Genomic DNA, 22,745 nt, shown 5'->3' on the forward strand with positions numbered 1-22,745 from the left:
GATGACTCAGTTTTGCTTAGGGATGGGTATTTAAGGGTTTTCGGAAAAAAGTAAGGGTATTGTGGGAATGAATGTGATGGCGCGTGTTGAGTTTCTGTACGATACAACGTTGGATTGGTGGTCAAGAAGTGATGACCAGGTGATCTTTGCCTACTGTCACTGATTAAGGGGATCGCTTGGGTAAGATCTTTATCCTTACTGCAAATGCTTGATTTATTAAAAAAACTTATAAACTGATATCTTAGGATACATTAGCTAATAAATATTTTTTGATTCAGAATAAATGTGACATATTGGATTAAATCACATTGATTTATGAATTTATTTTCATAATATCATTTTATAAATATGACATTATCCTTTTTAATTAACATCATGCCGCTATCATTTTCTTGTTTTTATTTTTTATTTTTTTTTTAAAAGAATACCTCACATTTTCATTTCATTCCTTGATCAACTGGTTACACACATTATCAAATACAACTTTCTGTATAATATCTGGTGGAATACATTCCATCCAAACTAACTCTTTATCAACAAGTAATCCCTTCCTTGCTAAACTATGTGCAACTGAATTTCCTTCTCTATGTATAAACTGTAATTTCCACCCATTGCAGGCCCCCATAACAGACCTCAAATCCCCAACTAGCTGTCCTTTCCACGAGTCATCCTCTGTGTTAGCCATCACTGCATCCACCAGCATCTTTGCATCACCCTCAAAGCAGACGTTTACGAACCTTAACTCCCTGCAAAGTTCTACAGCCCTCCATAAAGCATGGTACTCAGCAACAAAAGGTGAAACAACAGCAGATTTATATCCACTCAAAGAGACTAGAACATCCCCACTGGAATCTCTAATCACCACCCCCATTCCCACCCTTTGAGCTTTTAGGTCCAGGGCAGCATCAAAATTTACTTTAACTTGACCCACCTCTGGTGTCCTCCACTTAGTCTTCTTCTGCCTCTCACTACCTTCTTTTAAATTCACTTCACGGAAACTACTCAAACCAACCAGAGCTCTCTGCACTACCAGCATCTGCACTACACTTGCTGGGCTTAAGAATTTACCTTCAAATACCATTAAGTTTCTTCTACTCCAAATCGAGTGCATTATTGCCACCACACATTCGGAATCTGCCTCTTCTAGATTACTCAATAGCCTCCTCCATAGATCTTCAAAGTCATCTATCTCTGAGCTCCATTTCTGCACTGGACTTTTATCTGCAGTCCATACATCCGAGACTGCCAGGCAATTCCATAAAGCATGGATAACAGACTCCTCCTTCTTCAAACATATTGGACACATTGCTTCTTTCACTACTTTTCTCCTCTTTAAATTCTCCCGAGTTGGAAGAATATTGTTTAAAGCCCTCCAAACCATATGCTTCCATGCTCCTGGAATTTTTAGGCCCCACAGCTTCTTCCAATGGTTTGCTTCTTCCTTTATACAAGAGGACTGACCCAGCATTTCTGTTATTTTCTTATTTTCTGCATGATAAGTACATTTCACAGAAAATTTCCCATCTCTTGACAACCCCCAGTATCTTTTATCTTCTGCCCCAGTTTTACTTAGAAGGATGGTGCATATAATTTCAGCTTCTTCAGGACAAAAAACTTCTTCAATCAATTCTCTCTTCCATTCCCTTTTTTCAGTATCAATTAATTCACTCACATACGATTCTGCACTTAGACCTCTGACAGGAGATTGGACTAAATGTGTTGTGGGGGTTGGCAGCCATTTTGACCCCCAAATTTTAATTTTCCTTCCATCACCAACCCTCCATCTTACCCCGCTGTTAACCATATCTTTTACTGACCATAAACTCCTCCAAATATAAGAAGGCATATATCCCAACTTAGCATCAGTAAATTCTGCTCCCTTCAGGTATTTCTCATCATATATCCTTTTTACTAGGGAATTCTTCATAGTCATAAGCCTCCACCCTTGTTTTGCAAGCATGGCTTTATTAAAAATCTCCATATCACGAAAACCAAGACCCCCCTCCATTTTAACTACCCCCAATCTCCACCATTTCCACCAATGAATACCAGTCTCTTTTTTCCCCTGCCTCCACCAATACCGAGCCATTAAAGCCTCTACCTCCTCACATAACTTTTTAGGGAGTCTAAACACACTCATTAAGTATGTGGGAATGGCTTGTAAGACAGCCTTGATCATAATCTCCTTCCCAGCTTTTGATAGATAAAGGTTTTTCCAATTCTGAATCTTATTCCACACCCTTTCTTTTATAGATTGGAAAGTCATATACTTGCTTCTACCCACTACTGCTGGGAGCCCTAAGTATTTCTCATAGTTATTACAACCTGTAGCTCCAATCTCCTTAGTAATCAAATTCTTCACTCGGCCTTTTGTGTTATTACTAAAAAAAGCAGCAGTTTTCTGTTTATTTATGGTTTGTCCTGAAGCTGACTCATAAAGATGTAGAATGCCCTCTATTCTTTTCCATTCTCCTATCTGAGCCCTACAAAACACCACACAGTCATCAGGAAACATGAGGTGATTTACTTTTGTTCCCCCTCTTGCCACAGATACCCCTTTGATCCTCCCCATACCCTCAATCTTATTTAAGAGTTAACTCAAACCTTCAGCACAAATGAGGAATAGATAAGGGGACATAGGATCCCCTTGTCTAATTCCTCTAGATGGGTATACCACTCTACTAGGTTGGCCATTTACAAGCATAGAATAACTGACAGAACTTACACATTCCATAATCAGACTTGTTATCTTCACCCCAAACCCCAACCTTAACAGCATAGCCTTTAGATAAGGCCACTCAACCCTGTCGTAGGCTTTAGCCATATCAAGTTTCACTGCCATACTTCCCACTTCACCCCTCTGGTTTGTCTTCATAGAATGTAGAAGTTCATAAGCTACCATTATGTTATCTAAAATTAGTCTCCCTGGGATAAAAGCACTCTGATGATAAGAGATACACCCATCTAAAGTCTCTTTAATTCTGTTTGCCAACACCTTTGAAATCAGTTTATAGATCACATTACAAAGGCTTATGGGTCTGAAATCCTTCACTGATTGGGGGTCTTTCACCTTCGGAATTAAAGCTATAAAGGTATGGTTTAACTTTTTGCTTAAACTTCCACCATTTAAGAAGTCCAATACAGCTTCAGAAGCTTCCTTGCCTACCAATTCCCAATGATTCTTATAAAACCCAGCCCCAAACCCGTCTGGACCAGGTGATTTTAAAGCTGACATTTGCTTTAAAGCCCTTTCAATCTCCTCTTGTGTGAAAAATCTCTCCATTCTCCTTTTCTTTTCTTCACTAATCTTTGTCTCTACATTCTGGACACATCTTTCAATTTGTCCCCCATTAGGATTAGCAGACAAAAAAAGCCCCTCAAAATAGTTACAAAAAGCTGATTCTAGATTTTCCTTGCCCGTCACCCATTTTTCTTCAATATACTGAACTCTTCCAATAGCATTTTTTCTCTTCCTTTGGTTAGCACAAGAATGAAAATACCTAGTATTTCTGTCCCCTTGGCTTAACCAATGCTTTTTTGCCCTTATTTTCCACCTCAAATTCTCTTGCTCAAGTAGTAATTCCAGCTCTTTGCTTTTCTTTTTAACTTCATCAAAAGGCCATAACCCCTCTGATTCTTGTAAGGCCTTCAATTGTTCAGCTTTTGCTTTTATCTGCAGCTCCCTCTCCCTTACCACATACCTACTCCAGTGGCTTAGAGATCCCCTACATCCTTCTAGCAACACTTGGATATCAACCTGAGGTTTCCCACCCCTTCTACCTTTCCCCCATTCTGTTTGTATTAACTCTTTACACCCCTCCATTTGATCCCAGCTAATATCATACCTGAATTGCCTTCCCTTTCGACACCCCATACTGACATTTTCATCCCTGCAATTCAATAACAATGGAGAATGGTCTGAGCACACAGCCACCAATACTTCCACTTTAACTGCAGAAAAAGAGCTGACCCATAAATGGTTTGCCACTGCTCTATCAAGCCTCTCCCTTATAACTGATCCATCTTCACTCCCCTTAAACCAAGTGTATTTATTTCCCACCCATCCTAGATCAGTTAAACTACAACTTTCCAACACTTTCCTGAAATCATCCATTTGTTCTTCCCTTCTAAGTCTTCCCCCTGTTTTCTCACTTTGACACACAATTTCATTGAAATCCCCCACCACACACCAACCCTGGTTACCTTTTGGCTCAAAGGAAGCCAACAACTCCCAAGAACCCCTCCTCTTACTAGATTCGAGATGCCCATAAAACCCAGTCAGTAACCATTTCTGTCCACTCCTATCATCACTAAACCATGCATTTATGTGTCTTTGTGAAAAATTAATCAGCTCCATCATACTTTTCTGTTTCCATAAAAGCATTAACCCACCACTATACCCCCTTGAATCCACACCCACCATCCCTTCAAAATCCAACTTCCTTAATAAAACCATAGCTCTACTAGCCGACATCTTTGTTTCCATAAGAAATACAACATCTGGCAACTTATCCTTAACAAGTAAGGAGAGAGTTTGAACTGTACAGGGGTTGCCAAGCCCCCTACAGTTCCAACTTAAGATTTTCATAACTCTTGGCGGGGCTGTTCAACAGCCTTCGCCAATACCATCTTCTGTTCCTCCCCCAAACAGTCATCAAATCTCTTTAATTTTTTCTGTTCCATCTGCAAAGCCTCTCCCACTTCTTGATCCTCCTGCCTATCTCTCTTGTAATTCACCAAATCTCGAGAGGCAGATTGTAATCCCCTTTCCCTTGCCCTCCTCTTCCACGTACTCCCTTTTGCCACCACACCCTCATCTCTCACTTCCAACTCCTTGCTAGCCATTTCTACCCGTGTTTCAGGATCACTCAACACAACCTTCCTCGTATTCAACACTCCCCCCTTCAATTCTCTCATGTCCAGTGGAACTATCTCCCTTCCCCCTTTATTAAGAATCCCTTCCCCCACCTTATCCTCTTCTTCCCCCTTCATCTGCTCTATACCCTCCTCAGAAGTTTCTTTCACCACACTCCCCTCCCCCTTCTCACTCATAGGCACCTCCACTCCTTCTCTCTCCCCCTTCCTCCTACTCCACGAATTATCATATTTTTCATTTCTCTCTTTACCCCCAGGATTCTCACTCCACTCCCCTTGCACCGCAGGCTTTCTCCTTCCCCATCCTCTACTCATCCTCTCAGCCCGTAACCAAGCCCCAAATTGAGACTTCTCCTCCTTCTCAACACACTTCATCCTACATCCTTTCGAGTCATGGATCAACCAACCACAATCAAAGCATAAACGAGGCAACTTCTCATACTTAAATTTAACCCATACCTTGTTGCCTTCCACATTGACAGTACGTCCACGAGCTACAGCTTGCCGAAGAGGCACCTCAATCCGAACCCTGAGTGATCTTCCCCATCCAATTCCATCCTCCGGGACATCAACATCCACTACCCTCCCCACCGAGCTTCCTATTTTCCTTCCACAGTCTTCATTCATTATTCCTAATGGAAGGTTTAGCATCTGGATCCAGAAAACCTCTGATTCGAAATTCACCTCTTGCGGCTTAGACATTCCATCAAACAGCTTGAGGGTGAATAGCTGGTTGTCGAAAAGCCACGGCCGGCCATCCATAACCCTCTCCTTATCTGCATGTGTCGTGAAGGAGATTACAAATGAGTTGCTTCCCAGGTCTTTGAAAATCGCAGGTTTGCTCAGCCTCCACACTCTTGCCATTGTCTTCTCCACGATATCCTTCCCAATCTGCCGATCAACCCACACCTTCCCAATCAAACTTCTACTGCCTTCCACTCGTATCTTCGCATCCATTTCTCCCAAATCGATCTCCGAACACTCTTCCTCCGTCAGCTTTAAGTTCTCCCATAGATCCTCGAGCTCCCCCGTATCACTGCCCTTCTCCTTCATCGGAACCCTAGAAACAAGCCGTTCCCCACTCTGTTTTTCTTAACAACTTTTCCCGCCTAGAACTTCACCTCTGACTCGCCACAGAGAGAAGAATTTTTACAGAATTTTTTTTTCTTGTTTTTAATTTCAACATAATTAATATATATAATCATTTTTAATAAAAGTTTTTATTTTTCTTCAAGTTTTTTTTCTATTAACAATAAAATATATGTCAAGAGTCTGATAGTATATATATGCTGTTCCCTAAATAAAAAATCTGAATTCAAACTTTAACTCTCTTATAAAAAAATTAATAAAATACATGGAGCCTCAAAGAACTTTGCTATATACATTTTTTTAGCAAAAATACATTTTTTCTTTAATTTAAATACATTTTTTAGGAGAAAAGTAGCGAGAAATTAACCAAAAATAAGACATATTTGATCATTCTTCCTCAAATTTTAGAAGGTCGGAATTTCTCTTTTTTTCCTCTTGAATATATTATATTTTATATCATACGCAGGCATCGTCTATAATAATTATACCTTCGACTTTTAATTCCCTTTTTATTTTTATAAAGAGAAGATTATATATCATCGCGCGCCTTAGTACAAAATAATGAGATATTAATAACTACCAACTCATCCAGATTCTTTTCTTTTCAAAATAAACAATGAAAGGTTATTTCCTAATCAGTTCTGCTTGCTGTGGCTTTGGAATTAATTTGCATGATACTTCTGGAAATTTCTACGTGCATGGACGCCAAGTGCCGCCATGGAATGTCACTTTAGCCAACTCACACAGAGCCGAAATTAACTACGAACTTCCACGCAGGTTATTTACTGCCAAGTGTACCTACACCTAGCCAGCAAAAAATCCAACATTAAATTTGGCACAAACGTATGTGTGTGTATATATAGAGAAGGGCAAACTCTCGATGGCCGTAACTGGCATCCCTCTTAATAAAGACGGTGTAAGCATAAGAGGAAGTGATATTTAATGGAAACCCAGAGTGCAGGTGCGGCAGTGGGAGCAGAGCAGCAGCCATTGATGAAAAAGAATGAGGAGCAAAACAAGAAGACGATGATCAAAGTGATCATGGTGGGGATTGACGAGAGCGATGAAAGCTTCTACGCGCTCAGGTGGACACTTGATCACCTCTTTGTTTCCATCGGTGAAGCGCCGGAAACGAGGCTGGATGAAGTGGGCAAGGTCGTACTGGTTCATGTTCAGCAGCCCTTCCACCAATACGTCTTCCCGGCTGGGCCCGGTGGTGGAGCTGGTTTATTTCCTCCCACCTATTTATTTATATATTGTTTCTAATTTCCTTAATGAATTTGCTAATGAACATGATCCACGTCGTACGCTAGCTAGCTCAGCTGGCTCTAGCCAACTGATCGAGCTACGTACTCCAAATACATCGGTGCAATTTTTCATTTTAGTTTGAAACCGTCGTTTCAGCTTGGAAAATTAATTTGATGCTTAATATATGTATTATTTATGGATATCTTACGTTCGTACACAGCATTGTATACAACGTCCGCGGTGGTGGAATCTGTGAGGAAAGCCCAGGAAGAAAATACTACAGCACGACTCTCTCGTGCATTACAAATGTGCAAAGACAAGATGGTAAGCCTAGTAGTAGGGACTTATCGTCTGTACGTACTTTGTTTTGATGGAAGATGATCAATCCAAATTCCGATTATGGTTCGTAGTAAATATTGAAGCATTAGCGTTTTGGATTGGTGATGCTTTTGGATATGAAACCTGTGCAGGCCAAAGCTGAGACACTGGTTCTTGATGGAGACTCCAAGGACATGATTTGTCAGGCTGCAGAGCAAATGCAGGTTGATCTCCTGGTAGTGGGTAGCCGCGGCCTTGGCAAAATTAAAAGGTGCACGTTTAGACTGTGAAAATGATCACTCATATCATGATTCATGGATATCCACTAAATTATTCTGAGGAAATGCAATAACTTCTAGGCAGTCCTGATTAATTATCTGAATGGTCTGACCTGGTATTCATGCATCTTGGCATCGATCGGGTACTTAAGACACGTGCATGGTCTTCAAAATATGAGTATTTTTGGATCACGTGTTGGTTATTCATGAAATTTAGGTTTCTTTTAGACATATTATATGCAAATCACGAAATACAAAAAACAAATGATGATGATGATGATGATAAAAGTGGAAAAGAGAGGCAAATTAATTTCCCTTACGAATTTGGCATCACAATATATGTAAATAACAGGTGATAAATAGTACTCTATTGGGTGTCCTAATTTTCTCAGGATTTGCCCTTAAACTTCATAACATTTTTTATTTTTCAAAACTTAATAAAAATATTAATTAAAACTATTTCATTACTATTTATAAATCATTTCATTATTATTCACAAAATTCTCATCCCGTCTTATTCTCCTAACATCTCCTATTAGTGATATGATCTCTTGAGTACTGTTCGAGAACAGCCTTTTTCACTATTTTTATTTTGTCAATTGATCGTTTTTGTTTCCTCCTGCCAAGTTTGTATACCGGTGTAACGCATGACTAATTGTTAAGACGTTTCTGGTTGCAGGGCATTCCTAGGAAGTGTGAGTGACTATTGTGCACATCATGCAAAATGTCCCATTCTAATTGTGAAGCCGCTGAGGGAGTCTAGCAAGTAGAGGCCGGAGTAGTTACACGCCGGCATGGCTAGCTAGATTAATTAGTTGGAGATATTTTCTAGCCATGAGCTTAAGGCGTATGCTTTACCTTCTTGTACGTATAAGGATCGTCCAGATCTCGGGTGGTTTTCATCTATTTCCTCGCGTTTCTACTTTGAAATTCTGTACAGAAGAATCTGGGCACCATAATTGAAAAATAAATAGTATAAAAATCGTGGTAGCGTTTGCACGTTATGCATTATTATTGAAGGTTTTGTGAGAAACCCACAAAGGTTTTGGACACGGTCATTTGTCACTCTCCGTATTTAGCCAGGTCATACCAGCACTAGGAATTGAGGCAAATTGCCCTTATGGGTAACATACGAGAGAGAGAGAGAGAGAGAGACCTCAATTGTTTTCGATTATGAAATTTCAAAAGCGAAGAGCACAATAAACGAGTTTGAAGGAAAATTAAAGATACACTTTCTAATTTGATTCCAAATGCTTCGGTTACTCGAAACATGTTTACAAACCGTTTTCGTCTGTTTGTTTTTCGTTTTTTAACACTGTTTAGCATGAGTTAGTCAGTATATTCGGTTTCCCTCGTCGGTCTCAACCTTTATAAATGGCTACAAGAAGGGTATTGGGAAAACACAAATGCACAATCCAATCATGATAGGAGGCGGCAACCAGGCCAACGGAACTGAGCTCATGGCAGGTGTAAATGAGAAATCAAAGCTCGTTTAGCGTTTTATACCTGCAGATATAACATGAGCGCTCAAAATTAGAACGGGCAACAATAATGAATACTAAGTTTATAGCCGAGATGGAACTAAAACATTAACCTGTTGGCTCATGAGAATTTCCACTGCCACATTCAGATCCCCATCAGCAGCTGCTAGTGCAACTTCTACCTGTGTCTGAAGCAGCCCTATGACATTAGAATTTAGATTGCCAAGCATCTGAAATTTCACATATTTTCACCCTAGGAAGCATCAAAACTAATCGCATAATATTAGCCATGTTTGGGCAATTTGCTAACGAAAATGTGGCCACAAACTTCGTGGGTTACAACAAATCCCCCATGCTGCAAAATTTACCAAAAACTAAAAAGGGGACCAAAAAATATACCGACGAAATGGGTAATTATGAGAACAAGTAGGGTGATGCAACTTTACCCTTTCAAAGCCCATTGATACAAGTTTTTGGATTTCTTCATCAGAAGCCACTGAACCCTGTTCAATTGCCGAGTGAACAAAGAGATATTCAAAAGCAGATGAGCAAGAAGAATGTTAAAAGGAAAATCCAACTCGACAAGTTACTAAAGAAACCTGATGGCGTGCAGGGACTAAAGCCGCTGCATTATCCGCTGCTTGCCGCCTACACTATCAAGAACAAAGAAGAGATGAACATCGACCAAAAAAATGCAAAGATCGCATATTGCCAGCTCCTAGTTATGGGTCCCTGGACCTAATCCAGTAATCTTTTTTTCTTTTTTTTGACAAGTTACCTAATCCAGTAATCTAAAAGGCATTATGTAAAGTTTTAAGTGACAGATGAAGCCAACACCTCATTTGGCAAAACATTGTAAACTGAAGGAAATCTTAATCAAATTCAAGAGCCTCAGGAATTAGTAGATGAAATTTAGGATAAAACTCAATTGTACGTGGACCTCATTCATTTCATTAGGTTTCAAAGTCAGATAAAGTAAACATAATCAACTAGCAGTGGGCAGCAGGGGGCCTGCACCCCGCCCCTGTCCACCCGGCAAGGAGAAAGTCTGGCCGGGGCAGGATGACCCCAGCAGAGCCCTGCCCAGCCCCCCACCATGCTATATAAAAAATATATATTTTCAAATATTTATATAAATAAATTGTATATGTTTATTTGTTGAAGACTTGAAGTTACATTCAAGTCATTGCATCGCCTTGGCCTCCTAGGCCAACCTTTATATAGGAGGCCAAGGCAATACAATGGTCATACTTAAGCAATGCGGGACTCAATAATGACTATTGTATTGCCTTGGCCTCCTATATAAAGGTTGGCATAGGAGGCCAAGGCAATGCAATGAAATGAATACAACTCTAATGAGTTTAAAAACTATGTTATTAGTTTTAAAATTTTTGTTGTATATATAAATTTTAATTATGTGATAATTTGGGTCAAAAAATATATTTTTGGAACCAAAAATAGTTTTTAGGCCCAATGGACCATCAGTAGCATTGGACTGGGTGGGGGCCGGGGGCATGTCCGACCAGCCCCCGCCTCCTGGGGGCAGGGTGTGGGGTTCCAAAACCTTCCCCCGCATGGTGCGGGGAAGGGTCTACCCTGCCCTGCACCATGTAGGTATCACCCCCATAACAACAACCATTTCATAAAACGTGGTAGAAAGAATTTTTCTAATACCTTCCATCAGATAACCGCTGTCCTGTACCAGTTGCTGCCACATCCAAAGAACGATTTGGGCTGCTATTATCCAAGAGTCTAGCCTGTAGGTCTGAATCTGAATTATCAGCAGAAACTGTTTGACTTTGCACAGCTCCAAGTGTCCTTCCCCTCCCTGGAAATCTTTGATTGTCCTGAGTTGACTGCATGCAATAAAATGAGCATATTACTTTGTCAAGACTGATAGAGGATTCAGAGGTGAAATGGACAACAATTAAAAAAAAAGATAAAGAGACAAAAAAGCATTGACTTGAACAGTGAATGGAACTTTGACATCCAACAGTGCCAATTTCATTCAGGATTAACCCTCACTCTTATCTTAACTTGCAGAAATTATTTGAAATTTAGGCACAAAGAAGTCAGCTTTGGAAAGACAGATTGTCCATCTACTCCTTACCTATCTGCCACCACAAGTTGATGTGGATGATGATCCAAAACCAGTAATTAGTGATTTAGTAAACTTATGCAACAGAAGGAGATTGCGCTATCCTAATAAAAATAAAAATAAAATAAAATAAAATAAACATTTCTTAAAGATCAGGGCAAGAGTTTGGTCCTTTCAAAGACAAAACTCTTGGGGATGTTTGGAAACATGTTTCATCTCATCCCATCTCATTTCCTTCCCAAACAACATTTAAACACAAACACTTTCAAACTAATCATTACAACTTTCCCAAATTTTCAAATTAAAAAAAAAAAAAAAAATCAACCTTTTCAAATCCCAAAACAAAAATAATATTAAAATATTATATTCTAACAATATTTTAATTTTATACTATTTTTTATTCAACTTTTTCTCTCTCCTGTCCCAAAACTCAATAAATACTTAATTTAAATTATCTCACTAGTATTCACAAACCATCTTACTACTACTCACAAAATTCTCATCTCATCATTTCCCAAGCATCACCTAAATTAATTTGCAAAAGCTGAGATTAAAAAAAGTGAACCGCCATTTACATCATGAAAATAAAATCTGCAGGAAACTTCTTGAACACTTACAAAAGAGCCCAAAAAGGTAATTCACTCAATACCTGAGCAGATGATTCCCTTCGTGGCATCCATGAGGACCAATTTCTCCAAATATTTCCAGACAATAAACCACTGCTCCAGAAATAATATCAAGTTATGATTCTAGTAGGATTGTCAATAATAAGGGACTGAAAAGCATAAGCTACCTAGAAGTTGTATTTTGGCTCGAATGTGTAGGGATGTAGCCTGCTGAATTCCCGCCAGTGCAAAGAATAAATTTAGGTCGCCTTATGCAAGATGACTGAAAATCATATACGGAAGATCATATTCACCAAGTTTATCCATATTATAAATGCATAATTACAACAAAAGGTTTCCCGACATATGCAGATACCGCCGTATATAGCACATCATCTTTATGCAATTACCCATACACGTTGCACAAGGCAATCTTCACAAAGAATAACTAATTGACACTCCAAAAAGTGTAGAAGCTTCACCAAAAAAGCATTAAGAAGCCTGAGCAACATTATGCAAATTACAGTCCATATTACTATTTATGTGCCTCATCTAAACCATAGAATAAGATTACATAAAAATTTTGTTATGCCGACAGCCTGTCAAAAGATATTTCCCTTTTTAAAGCAACTTCTTTCAGATGATTCACAATTATAATCTCTCAGATGAAATTATGCACCAGCGTACTCGGGCTAAGCCCATTCTTCAATAGAATGAAGAAAATATTTTACTTAAAAAAAGAAAGAAAGAGAAAATTATACAACTGTATGCAACATATTAAAAGACTTTTTGATTGGTGCAGAAAGATCAAAATGTGTTACGTTGAGGTGCTATGTGGCAGACTGAGCAACTAAATGTTACGAGATAATTACGGAGATTAAGGGATTAGTTTTGCTGTTGTAAATTAGGTAGAATTAGTCGTAAATTAGGTAGCCGACTGCTGTAAATTGTTGACATACTTGAGCATCCTATGTATATGTAATTTCTATATAAATGAAAGAGAGGGCAGAGAAAGGGTATGAAGACCAAAACTGACATGGTATCAGAGCTTCTATTCTGATTATCATTTCTCTGTGGTCTTGATCCTTCAGAATTTCTGATCTGCGACAATAATTTTCTGTTCTCACATGGTGGTGAGTTTTTTGAGTTTCTTGTGGGTTTGTCCTCTTAAGTGGCTGTCGGCAGCTGCAGGTGATGTTTCTGCAACAATAGACATTTCCTGTGGTGGTTGACAGCATTTGTGGGTGGCTTTGAGGCCACCGGAAGGTTCTGTGTACAACTGGGTGGTGGTCGACCACCTCTGTGTGGCTATCGGCAGTGTTTTCTTTCTGGGTCATATCCTGTTTTTTTTTGTGGTGCCGTGTTTTATATTTTTTCCTTCATTACGGCATCTTCAGGTTTCTTTTTCTCTCAAGAAACATTTTCAGGTTTCCTTTTCGTGGACAATATTTTCTCTCTTGTGGGTCTTTTTTTTTGTGGGCCGTGAGTCTCTTTTGCTCAATAGGAGAGCAAATAAAATACATGTAAGCCCAATAGTGAAGAGCTTCTTGCCGTGAGTTTTTATTATTATTCTTTCCGTGGGCTAATTTTGAGTAGATCATTTTGTGTTGGCCCAATTGATATTCCTATTATCATTTGGAAACCTTGTGTTGCAATACGTGTTTGGGCCTCTCTTATTGGGTTATTTTTTTGTTCATAGACTTTCATAATGTCTATTGAAAATACTATTGTACGATTTACTGGCAAAAATTTTCCTACATGGAAATTTCAATTTAAGCTTTTTTGAAAGGAAAAGAATTATCAAATCATATTGATAATTCTGCAAAGATTCCTATTGATGAAAAAGAATTTGCTCAATGGGAGATCAAGGATGCCAAGGTAATCTCTTGGCTATTGGGGACCATTGAGTCTCACCTTGTGACCAATCTTCGCTGTTTTACTACAGCTCAGGCTATGTGGGATTATCTTCACAGTATTTACCACCAAGATCATAGTGCTCGAAAGTTTCAATTAGAGTTGGAAATTAGTAATTATAGTCAAGGCAATTTACCTATCGCACAATTTTATTCCGGTTTTATTAACCTTTGGAGCAAGTATTCTGCCATTGCTCATGCAAAGGTTCCTACTGCAGCCCTCGCGGCTCTTCAAGCAGTTCATGCTGAGAGTCAACGCGATCAGTTTTTAATGAAACTTTGACCCGAATTTGAGCCTGTTCGAGCTGGTTTATTGAACCGTGATCTAGTTCCTTCTTTAGACATTTGTTTGGGAGATTTATTGCGTGAAGAACAACGGCTATCCACTCAAATAAGTATGACTTCTGAGGCTATAAATGTAGCCTATGCAGCACACGGGAGAGGGAGGAACAAGTTACAATGTTTCAACTGCAAGGAATTTGGTCATATTGCTCGCAATTGTCCAAAGAAAGTTTGTAATTACTACAAGAAAGAGGGCCATATCATCAAAGATTGTCGAATACGGCCTCAGAACCGCCAATCCCAAGCTTTTCAGGCTGATGTTCAGTCCTCTGCTTCTTCTTCTGTGCCTTCTACTGTAAGCTGTGATTCATCTGTTCTTACACCAGCAATGGTCCAACAGATGATTGTGTCTGCTTTTACGGCCTTAGGCATGCAAGGTACGAGCACTAACTCAACTTCTTGGATTGTTGATTCGGGCGCTTCTAATCATATGACTGGTAGTATGACAAGTCTCCATTGTGTTCATAAGTATAGTGGCACGCAAAATATTCAGATCGCTGATGGCAGTACTCTTCCTATTACTGCTGTTGGTAATTTGGACGCTTCATTTCGAGATGTTTTTATCTCTCCTGGATTATCTACCAATTTAATCTCTGTTGGACAATTGGTAGATAATAATTGTGATGTTCATTTTTTTCGTGGTGGTTGTCTTGTGCAGGATCAGGTGTCGGGGACGGTGATCGTGAAGGGGCCTAAAGTAGGACGTTTGTTTCCCTTACAATTTTCTATTTCTAATCATGTTTCGCTTGCTTGTACGGCTACTGCCAATACTCATGAAATCTGGCATAAGAAATTAGGTCATCCTAATTTTGTTGTATTGACTCATCTTCTGAGACATGGTTTTTTGGGCAATAAAGACTCATATTCTTCTTCTCTTGTATCTTTTGAGTGTGCCACTTGTTGTCTTGGTAAAAGTAAAACTTTACCTTTTCCTGCGCATGGAAGTCGTGCTTCTCACTGTTTTGAGATTGTGCATACTGGCGTTTGGGGTGTGAGTCTTGTTATTTCTCATGGCCAGTATCGTTATTTTGTGACGTTTATCGATGATTATAGTCGATTCACCTGGATATATTTTCTCTGTTCTAAAGTTGATGTATTTTCTGTTTTTCAAAAATTTGTTGTGCTTGTCGAGACACAGTTTAATACGTGTATCAAAATTTTACGCTCCAACTCAGGAGGGGAGTATGTCTTATTCTTTTCAAAATTTTCTTCAAGAAAAGGGGATCATTTCCCAACGTTCTTGTCCTTATACTCCTCAACAAAATGGAGTCGCTGAGCGTAAGAATCGTCACCTTTTAGATGTTGTCCGTACTTTGTTGATTGATTCTTCTGTACCTTCTAAGTTTTGGGTAGAAGCTCTATCTACTGCTGTCTATTTAATGAATTGTTTGCCTACTACCACTCTAGATTTTGATTCACCCTATTTTCGCTTATTTGGCATATCTCCTGAGTATCAATACATTCATACTTTTGGGTGTGTTTGTTTTGTTCATCTGCCACCTGTTGAGCTTCACAAACTTGCTGCACAATCTGTCACGTGTGCCTTTATGGGATATAGTCCTACTCAGAAAGGATTTGTTTGTTATGATGCTCAGGCAAACAAATTCCGAATCTCACGAAATGTGATTTTCTTTGAGAATCAATATTTCTTTCAATCTCAGGTTATTTCTGGTCCTACTATCACTCTTCTTTCTGATTTTGATATTAAGTGATTTTGATGATGTGTCTTCTTTCTGATCCTACTTCACTTACTACCACTCTTGACACTATTTCTGTTCCTTACTCATATACCCAGGCAACCACCCAAGCATGTTGGCAACAGGCCATGCAAGAAGAAATCCAAACTCTTCAAGAAAATCACACTTGGGATCTTGTGACTTGTCCATCTGGTGTCAAACCTACTGGTTGTAAGTGGGTGTATTCAGTCAAGTTTCGGTCTGATGGGTCATTAGACAGATATAAGGCCCGTCTCGTGGTTCTTGGGAATCGACAAGAGTATGGTATTGATTATGACGAGACCTTTGCACCTGTTGCCAAAACGACTACTGTGAGAACTATTTTGGCACTTGCTGCATCGCAAGGATGGTCTCTTCGGCAGATGGATGTGAAGAATGTTTTTCTGCATGGGGACTTGAAGGAAGAAATCTATATGTCTCCACCTCCTGGCATGTTTGCTACACCTTCCTCTAAGGTTTGTCGGCTACACCGATCCTTGTATGGACTAAAACAGGCTCCACGTGCATGGTTTGATAAATTTCGTTCTACCCTGCTTGCTTTTCATTTTACTCAGAGTCAGTTTGATTCCTCTCTCTTTCTGCGCAAGACATCTGCAGGAATTGTATTGCTTCTAGTATATGTTGATGACATTGTAATTACTGGCTCTAATAATGAGTTAATTGAGTAATTGCAACAGCATCTCCATGCCTCTTTTCACATGAAAGATCTTGGTCCTCTACAGTACTTTCTTGGTCTTGAGGTGCAGCTTACTCCAACTGGTACATTGTTACACCAGCACAAATACAAACAGGAAGTGATTTCACTAGCTGGTCTCCAATCGGGTAACTCTGTTCTTACTCCCCTAGAAGTCAATCTTAAGTTTCGTAAGGAGGAAGGCGAGCTCTTATCAAATCCATCCTTATATCGACAGCTTGTTGGGAGTTTGAACTACTTGACGATTACTCGTCCTGACATTTCTTTTGTTGTGCAGCAAGTTAGTTAATTTATGCAGGCTCCACGACATCTTCATTTAGCTGTTGTCCGCCGTATAATCTGCTATTTGAAGGGAACCCCTACACGCGGGTTGTTCTTTCCTAAAGACTCTCCCTTACAGTTGGTAGGGTATAGTGATGCTGACTGGGCCGGCTGTGCAGATACTCGTCGCTCTGTTACTGGCTGGTGCATGTTTTTAGGGAATGCACTTATTTCTTGGAAGAGTAAGAAGCAAGATAGAGTTTTCAAGTCCTCTACTGAGTCAGAATATCGTGCTATGTCTTCAGCATGCTCGGAGATCACTTGGCTTCGTGGGTTATTAGGAGAACTTCGTTTTCCTCAACTGCATTCCACTCCTCTTCATGCTGATAATACCAATGCTATTCAAATCGCTGCTAATCCTGTATTTCATGAACGTACGAAACATATTGAAATCTTGTCATTCCATCCGTGAATCATTTGACAAACATTTTATTACTCTTCCTCACATCTCCACCGAATGTCAAACTGCAGACATATTTACGAAAGCCCTTTCTCGGCACCGACATCAGTTCTTGGTTGACAAATTGATGTTGGTAGATCAACAAGCATCAATTTGAGGGGGGGTGTTACGAGATAATTACGGAGATTAAGGGATTAGTTTTGTGGTTGTAAATTAGGTAGAATTAGTCGTAAATTAGGTAGCCGACTGCTGTAAATTGTTGACATACTTGAGCATCCTATGTATATGTAATTTCTATATAAATGAAAGAGAGGGCAGAGAAAGTGTATGAAGAACAAAACTGACACTAAAGAAGGCAAATAGGCAGGCAATCTAATAACAATTGAAAAGGAATAAAGTTTATTGAGAAAAGTAAAAAATGGAATTAGCAGTAAATTTTACATCTAACAGCTTCAATTTCTTTTATTTTGTACTAGTTGGCACTAAAATACTATATTACCGCTTTAAATAAAACAGAACACGAGCTGTAGTCCTCTCTGTCTGCACATTTGCTCAGGGGGAGTGAATTAATTCCCTCACTCCTGCTAGAGCGGAGGAAGAATACGTTTTACATGGCTTTCAGGACTAAGCCCCTATCGGGCCGCCCTCACCCCCCCCCCCCCCCCCCGCGCGGGGGGAGTGAATGAAGCCTAATTTCCAGTTTCCGTGGAAGTAGCAGCATCCTGCTCTCCCTCCACTTTTTTTTTTTTTCTCTATTTTTCAGGACAACGTTTTTTCTGAACTTAAGGCTATACACACCTGTCCTCCATCTAGCAATCTTAACAATTATTTCGATGAGCTAAAGGTGGTGACTGGCTAGATATAGCCATACCATATTTCTCTAAGTAACATGGTACACACCCCAGCCCAGACCAAATGCCTGGAGCTTTAGTAAGGGAATGGACTTGAAGCTCTAGTGGTCAAGTTGGTCCATCGAAGCATCATCCACGCGTAATTTAATTTTTCCAAGACCATACTCTCCCTATACACTCACAGGAAGAGGGAATGGACTCCTAGATCTCTTCTTGTAGTCCTTAAAAGATGTAGAGTATCAAACTATGTAGGAATGGGAAAGGACAACTTGGGCGGAAAAAAAGCAAAGGCGCATCGAAAGATAAATCCAAGCTTGATGGCATAGAGATAAATGATGTGGGTCTATCATCCCCAACCCACCTCCCACACAAAGTTCCATGTCCATTGACAGCCGCCTCAAACCCGTCTATACTTTTTTTGATAATTAATAAGAGAATTTTATTTCAAGTAAATAGGCATAGCCCAAGTACACAAGATGTATAAACTCGTCTATACTACAGTTAACAAAGTAAGCATAAGATTATACTTCTCCCATAGCGTCTACGTGATCACAAGAGCTTTCATAAAGATACTTACAAGCCAAGAAGAGGCATCAATGGCAGAATAAAAAGATGTTCCAGGCATTAAGAAGTTGAATAAGCCATAAGTATCTGAAATTAAAGACTTCTCCCATAGCGTCTACATGATCACAAAAGCTTTCATAAAGATACTTACAAGCCAAGAAGAGGCCTCAATGGCAGAATAAAAAGATGTTCCAGGCATTAAGAAGTTGAATAAGCCATAAGTATCTGAAATTAAAGACACCATTTTTAGAATTTCCCTGAGTTTCTTATATAAAATGGTGAAATAGGGAAGAGAGATATCTCAAACAGGGAAGAGACTCACATGCAAATCCAGACAAAATTCCACATAGGTGTCCAAGTAATGAGACATTTGTCATCAGAAGCTGGAACACGATCAGCAAGATCCACGGATACCTGGAACATATTAGTACAACAATAGAAATTAATAAAATATTAGTACAACAAAATAAGAGGACACCCCAATAGAAATTGCCAAGGAAGTACATTCAATACATTATATAAAGATAATATTTTTGAGTAATACTACATACAGCTGTGGAGTGCGCAAGCATGTACAATCTTTTTGAAAAAAAGTGAGGTCCATTATTAAAAAATTAAGTTTTTTTCATATGGGTCCCATATTTACTCGCTTTTTTCAAAGAGATTGCGCGACACTTGAGCACTCCACGACTGCAAATACCATTTCTCAATATTTTTTGATGTCATCATATAAAAAGGATGCTAAACTCCAGATAAGCACTTACAACTTGGCAGGCACATTAAAGAGTCCAAAGACACTGTCAAACAACAGCAAACAGTTGTAAATAAGAATACCCCACAAATGCGTGAAATTAAAGAAACCACACTATGTCTACTGATGATAATAATATTGAGTCAACAGGATTCATGGTGCAAAATGAATTTAAAAATATAGTTCTCCCATTTTTTTTGGGGGGGGGGGGGGGGGGGGATAGGTAAATTCTCTCAGATTCATGAAATATAGAATCTGGAAAATGATGAAATAATTTTGAAGAGATTAAAATTTTTTTATCAGTAATTGAAGAGACTTAAAAGGATTAAAATTAATCATTGCATATGTTTCTAAATTAAGCATCAGACTGACCAACCTCCTAGATTGGACTCCACTCAAACTTGTTTCGATCACAATCATAGAGAATAAGATTCCTGAGAAGCCTATAGAACACTCATTCATGAGAAACAGTTTAGAGTAAAAAGGATTATGTGCCACCACTAGTGCAATGAGAAGATGAAAAATAGCATTGCTCGTAGCCAATAGAATGATCATGTACAACAAGCGGACAGATCCTGTGATTCTCTCCAATTCAGAACCCAAAGGAACCAACGCCATCATGTTGAACAGAACATGAAGCAGTGAACCATGAAAAAAGATGGAGGTATAAATCCTGTAAACTGTAAGAAACAAAAAGAGTAAGGTTAGTTCCCATAAGACTGACACAACTCACGTTCAGAAGACAAGGGATAAACCATAAAAGATACAGGAATGGAAGAAGAAAAATACAGTCTTTTTCATTGACAGCCAACAAATAATTATTATAAAAAATCAACAATGATCAGTGATCTAATTGGAAATAATCTTAATTCAAATGTACCAGCAATGCTTTGAAATATTTTTTTATTAATAAGAACATAATTCTTTTAAAACGAGTCATACCCAATCTTTTTTTTTTTTTGATAGATAATCAAGAAAGTTTATTCATAGAAATAGGCAAAGCCCACAAGTCATACCCAATCTGCCAGAATGTACCTTGGAACTGTGATAAAACAGCTGAAGGTGAGAAGCATATTTCGAAAAAGGAGTCATATCCAACTAAGAGGCAGATCAGGTATATAATCCCACAAGCAACCACCACAGAAGAAGTAAGGAATGGAATGCCACCCCACCATTGGCCCACTCTAGTAGGCAATCCTGCCTGTACACCACAACACAAAACCAGTGTGAATTTAATAACTCGAGCTAAAGAAAAATTTATTTCGACCAGTAAACCACATATCCACTCAAAGGTTATGTGAAGTGAAAGTGGCATTGTCAGAATTGAGGGGACAAGGATGGACCTTTATTTAGAAAAGGGGCAAAACTGGTGGAAGGGAGATAAGCACCATCTTTACACCATTAGGAATGTGGAATGAGAAGTCAAAATAATGATCAATCTTTTTAGCACCAGTTCAAGGTAAGAGAAGAAGAATGATCGTGCTTTTTTATTTCTAGGGATATTCTAACATCATTATAAAACCCACTTCAAAATTCAAACAAGTGTCTTATTTAATCATCATTGAACCACAAGTAATTTTATGAAAATAATTATATGAAAACACAGACGTCTTCTTTTCTGCAACAATCAATATCACTGAAAACATCTAGAGGGTGCTACTAGACAACACCAGAAGGAAACTGCAAATGCTTGTTTCAACTTTCTACCTTCATGGAAGTTTTACTGAAATTACATTCCAATCTACTATAGCACTTATAAACTACTCATGAAGACACTTAAACAGAGAATAAAAGATGCCATTACTAGGAACTAGAAGTCAGTCATCACCAGAAAATATTTTCGTGCACATCAATGTCCAAGCCACTACAAACCCACCCAAAAACAAACTTAAATGTCTGGCCCGAGAAAGGCTAATTTCCCCAATACCTAAGAATTTGTACTGAAGAAACTTCGTTGCCTGAAGCAACTACCAACAACAAATACTCCTAACTAAAATGTAAAAGATTAAGTAACAGCCTAAACTAAAATTAAATTAGGGTTTCCAATAGAACCATAATTCCTGCCAATTTTCAGAAATCCCAAACCTTATCCAACACACATAATTCAAATTGGAAAATAAAGTATCTATAACTTTCTTCTAATTACTCAGAGAACATATTCAAACAAAATTATGTATGATTCCCACTTTTTGGTTGCCAAAAAAGAGAGTCAGTCCAACGAAGCCCAAATGCGGCAATTTACGTAGTCTCAAGTACAAACTTTTACCAAAAAATTCGGGAGAAAAATCACGATTTTGTTTTCATTTCCCAGGTTTTCTCAGCAACCAAACAGAGGTAAGATTGAAGTTAGGGGTCCCGACTCCCCACGCATCAGCAACAATATGCTTCACTGAAATTAGGAAGCAAAATAAGTACTGAAAATGAAGTAGTGGATCAGCGATTACCTCCGTAACAATGTTGGGTCTCATTTCCGGTGAATTTCTTTTCTCTGGGACTGACTTCGTTTGAAATTATTGCTCGCACTGCCCAGCCGGGCGGCATATGCCCCCAACCCCCAAGTTCTCGAAAGTCCAAAACCGAACCCGGGTTTCTTCCAGATAACAGATCGGGTGGGTAAAACTCCAACTTGTTTGATTTGTGGATCATGAAAATGGCCTATTGGGCTCATGGGCTCTGATTGGAAAATATTTCATTAGACCGGATCCAACCGAGATGCTAACCTGGTCCATGGGTAAAATGGGACCGGATTAGTGCAACGGGCAATAAATTTGCAAGGAACAGCTATATAAAGTCGAGTATATCCATCTTTTACATTTTGCAAACCATCCATATTTATATTTTCGAAAGGTTTGGGGTCTCCGGCGTAGACTTTGGCGAAGTTGACGTGGGAAAAAAGCGATAGACTTGACAAATATTGCTGCATGAATCTTGGATCTTCTGAATATGTCAGTCACACTGACAGTGGTTATCAGGCAAGGACTTCTTCAATCAACCCGTCAATGAATCTGCAGTCGAAACTTGATCCCCTGTCTCAAATTATTTTAGCTCGGAGTCATTTTGCATTAAAGTTTTGAAACTTTACTGATGGATTATCAGAATTTGTGGTCATTAATATGTTCGACGAGAAAAAAGGGAAAAAATAAAATAAAATATGGAAAACTACCAGTAAGCCTATGCGATT

General features: G+C 39.0%; 3 protein-coding genes across 4 annotated transcripts; 2 read left to right on the top strand and 1 right to left on the bottom strand.

Annotated features, from left to right (window-relative positions):
* Positions 1-6,840: 6,840 nt before the first annotated feature.
* On the top strand, positions 6,841-8,807 carry LOC122277646 (universal stress protein A-like protein). The gene is made up of 4 exons (XM_043087729.1): positions 6,841-7,189; positions 7,433-7,536; positions 7,683-7,801; positions 8,488-8,807. Exons 1-4 carry the CDS (start codon positions 6,907-6,909, stop codon positions 8,576-8,578), a joined length of 597 nt encoding a protein of 198 aa, XP_042943663.1. The 5' UTR covers positions 6,841-6,906; the 3' UTR covers positions 8,579-8,807.
* A 154-nt stretch (positions 8,808-8,961) lies between these two features.
* On the bottom strand, positions 8,962-22,170 carry LOC122277644 (rhomboid-like protein 15). Of its 2 annotated transcripts, XM_043087727.1 has the most exons (13): positions 22,009-22,169; positions 20,600-20,765; positions 19,941-20,244; positions 19,578-19,610; positions 19,136-19,227; positions 18,965-19,038; positions 12,181-12,275; positions 12,037-12,106; positions 10,964-11,145; positions 9,889-9,937; positions 9,736-9,792; positions 9,403-9,477; positions 8,962-9,314 (listed from the first exon to the last, which is right to left on the bottom strand). In XM_043087727.1, exons 1-13 carry the CDS (start codon positions 22,030-22,032, stop codon positions 9,309-9,311), a joined length of 1,227 nt encoding a protein of 408 aa, XP_042943661.1. In that variant the 5' UTR covers positions 22,033-22,169; the 3' UTR covers positions 8,962-9,308. The 2 variants fall into 2 exon arrangements, 1 of the variants encoding a protein (XP_042943661.1); XR_006229065.1 differs by lacking the exon at positions 8,962-9,314 and having other exon boundaries at positions 9,402-9,477; positions 9,889-9,942; positions 22,009-22,170.
* LOC122277647 lies at positions 14,298-14,983 on the top strand. The gene is made up of 2 exons (XM_043087730.1): positions 14,298-14,624; positions 14,906-14,983. The coding sequence occupies exons 1-2, from the start codon at positions 14,303-14,305 to the stop codon at positions 14,941-14,943; spliced, it is 360 nt and encodes a 119-aa protein (XP_042943664.1). The 5' UTR covers positions 14,298-14,302; the 3' UTR covers positions 14,944-14,983.
* Positions 22,171-22,745: the final 575 nt, after the last annotated feature.

The sequence above is a fragment of the Carya illinoinensis genome, chromosome 9 (genome assembly GCF_018687715.1).
Source record: "Carya illinoinensis cultivar Pawnee chromosome 9, C.illinoinensisPawnee_v1, whole genome shotgun sequence".
Lineage (NCBI taxonomy): Eukaryota > Viridiplantae > Streptophyta > Magnoliopsida > Fagales > Juglandaceae > Carya > Carya illinoinensis.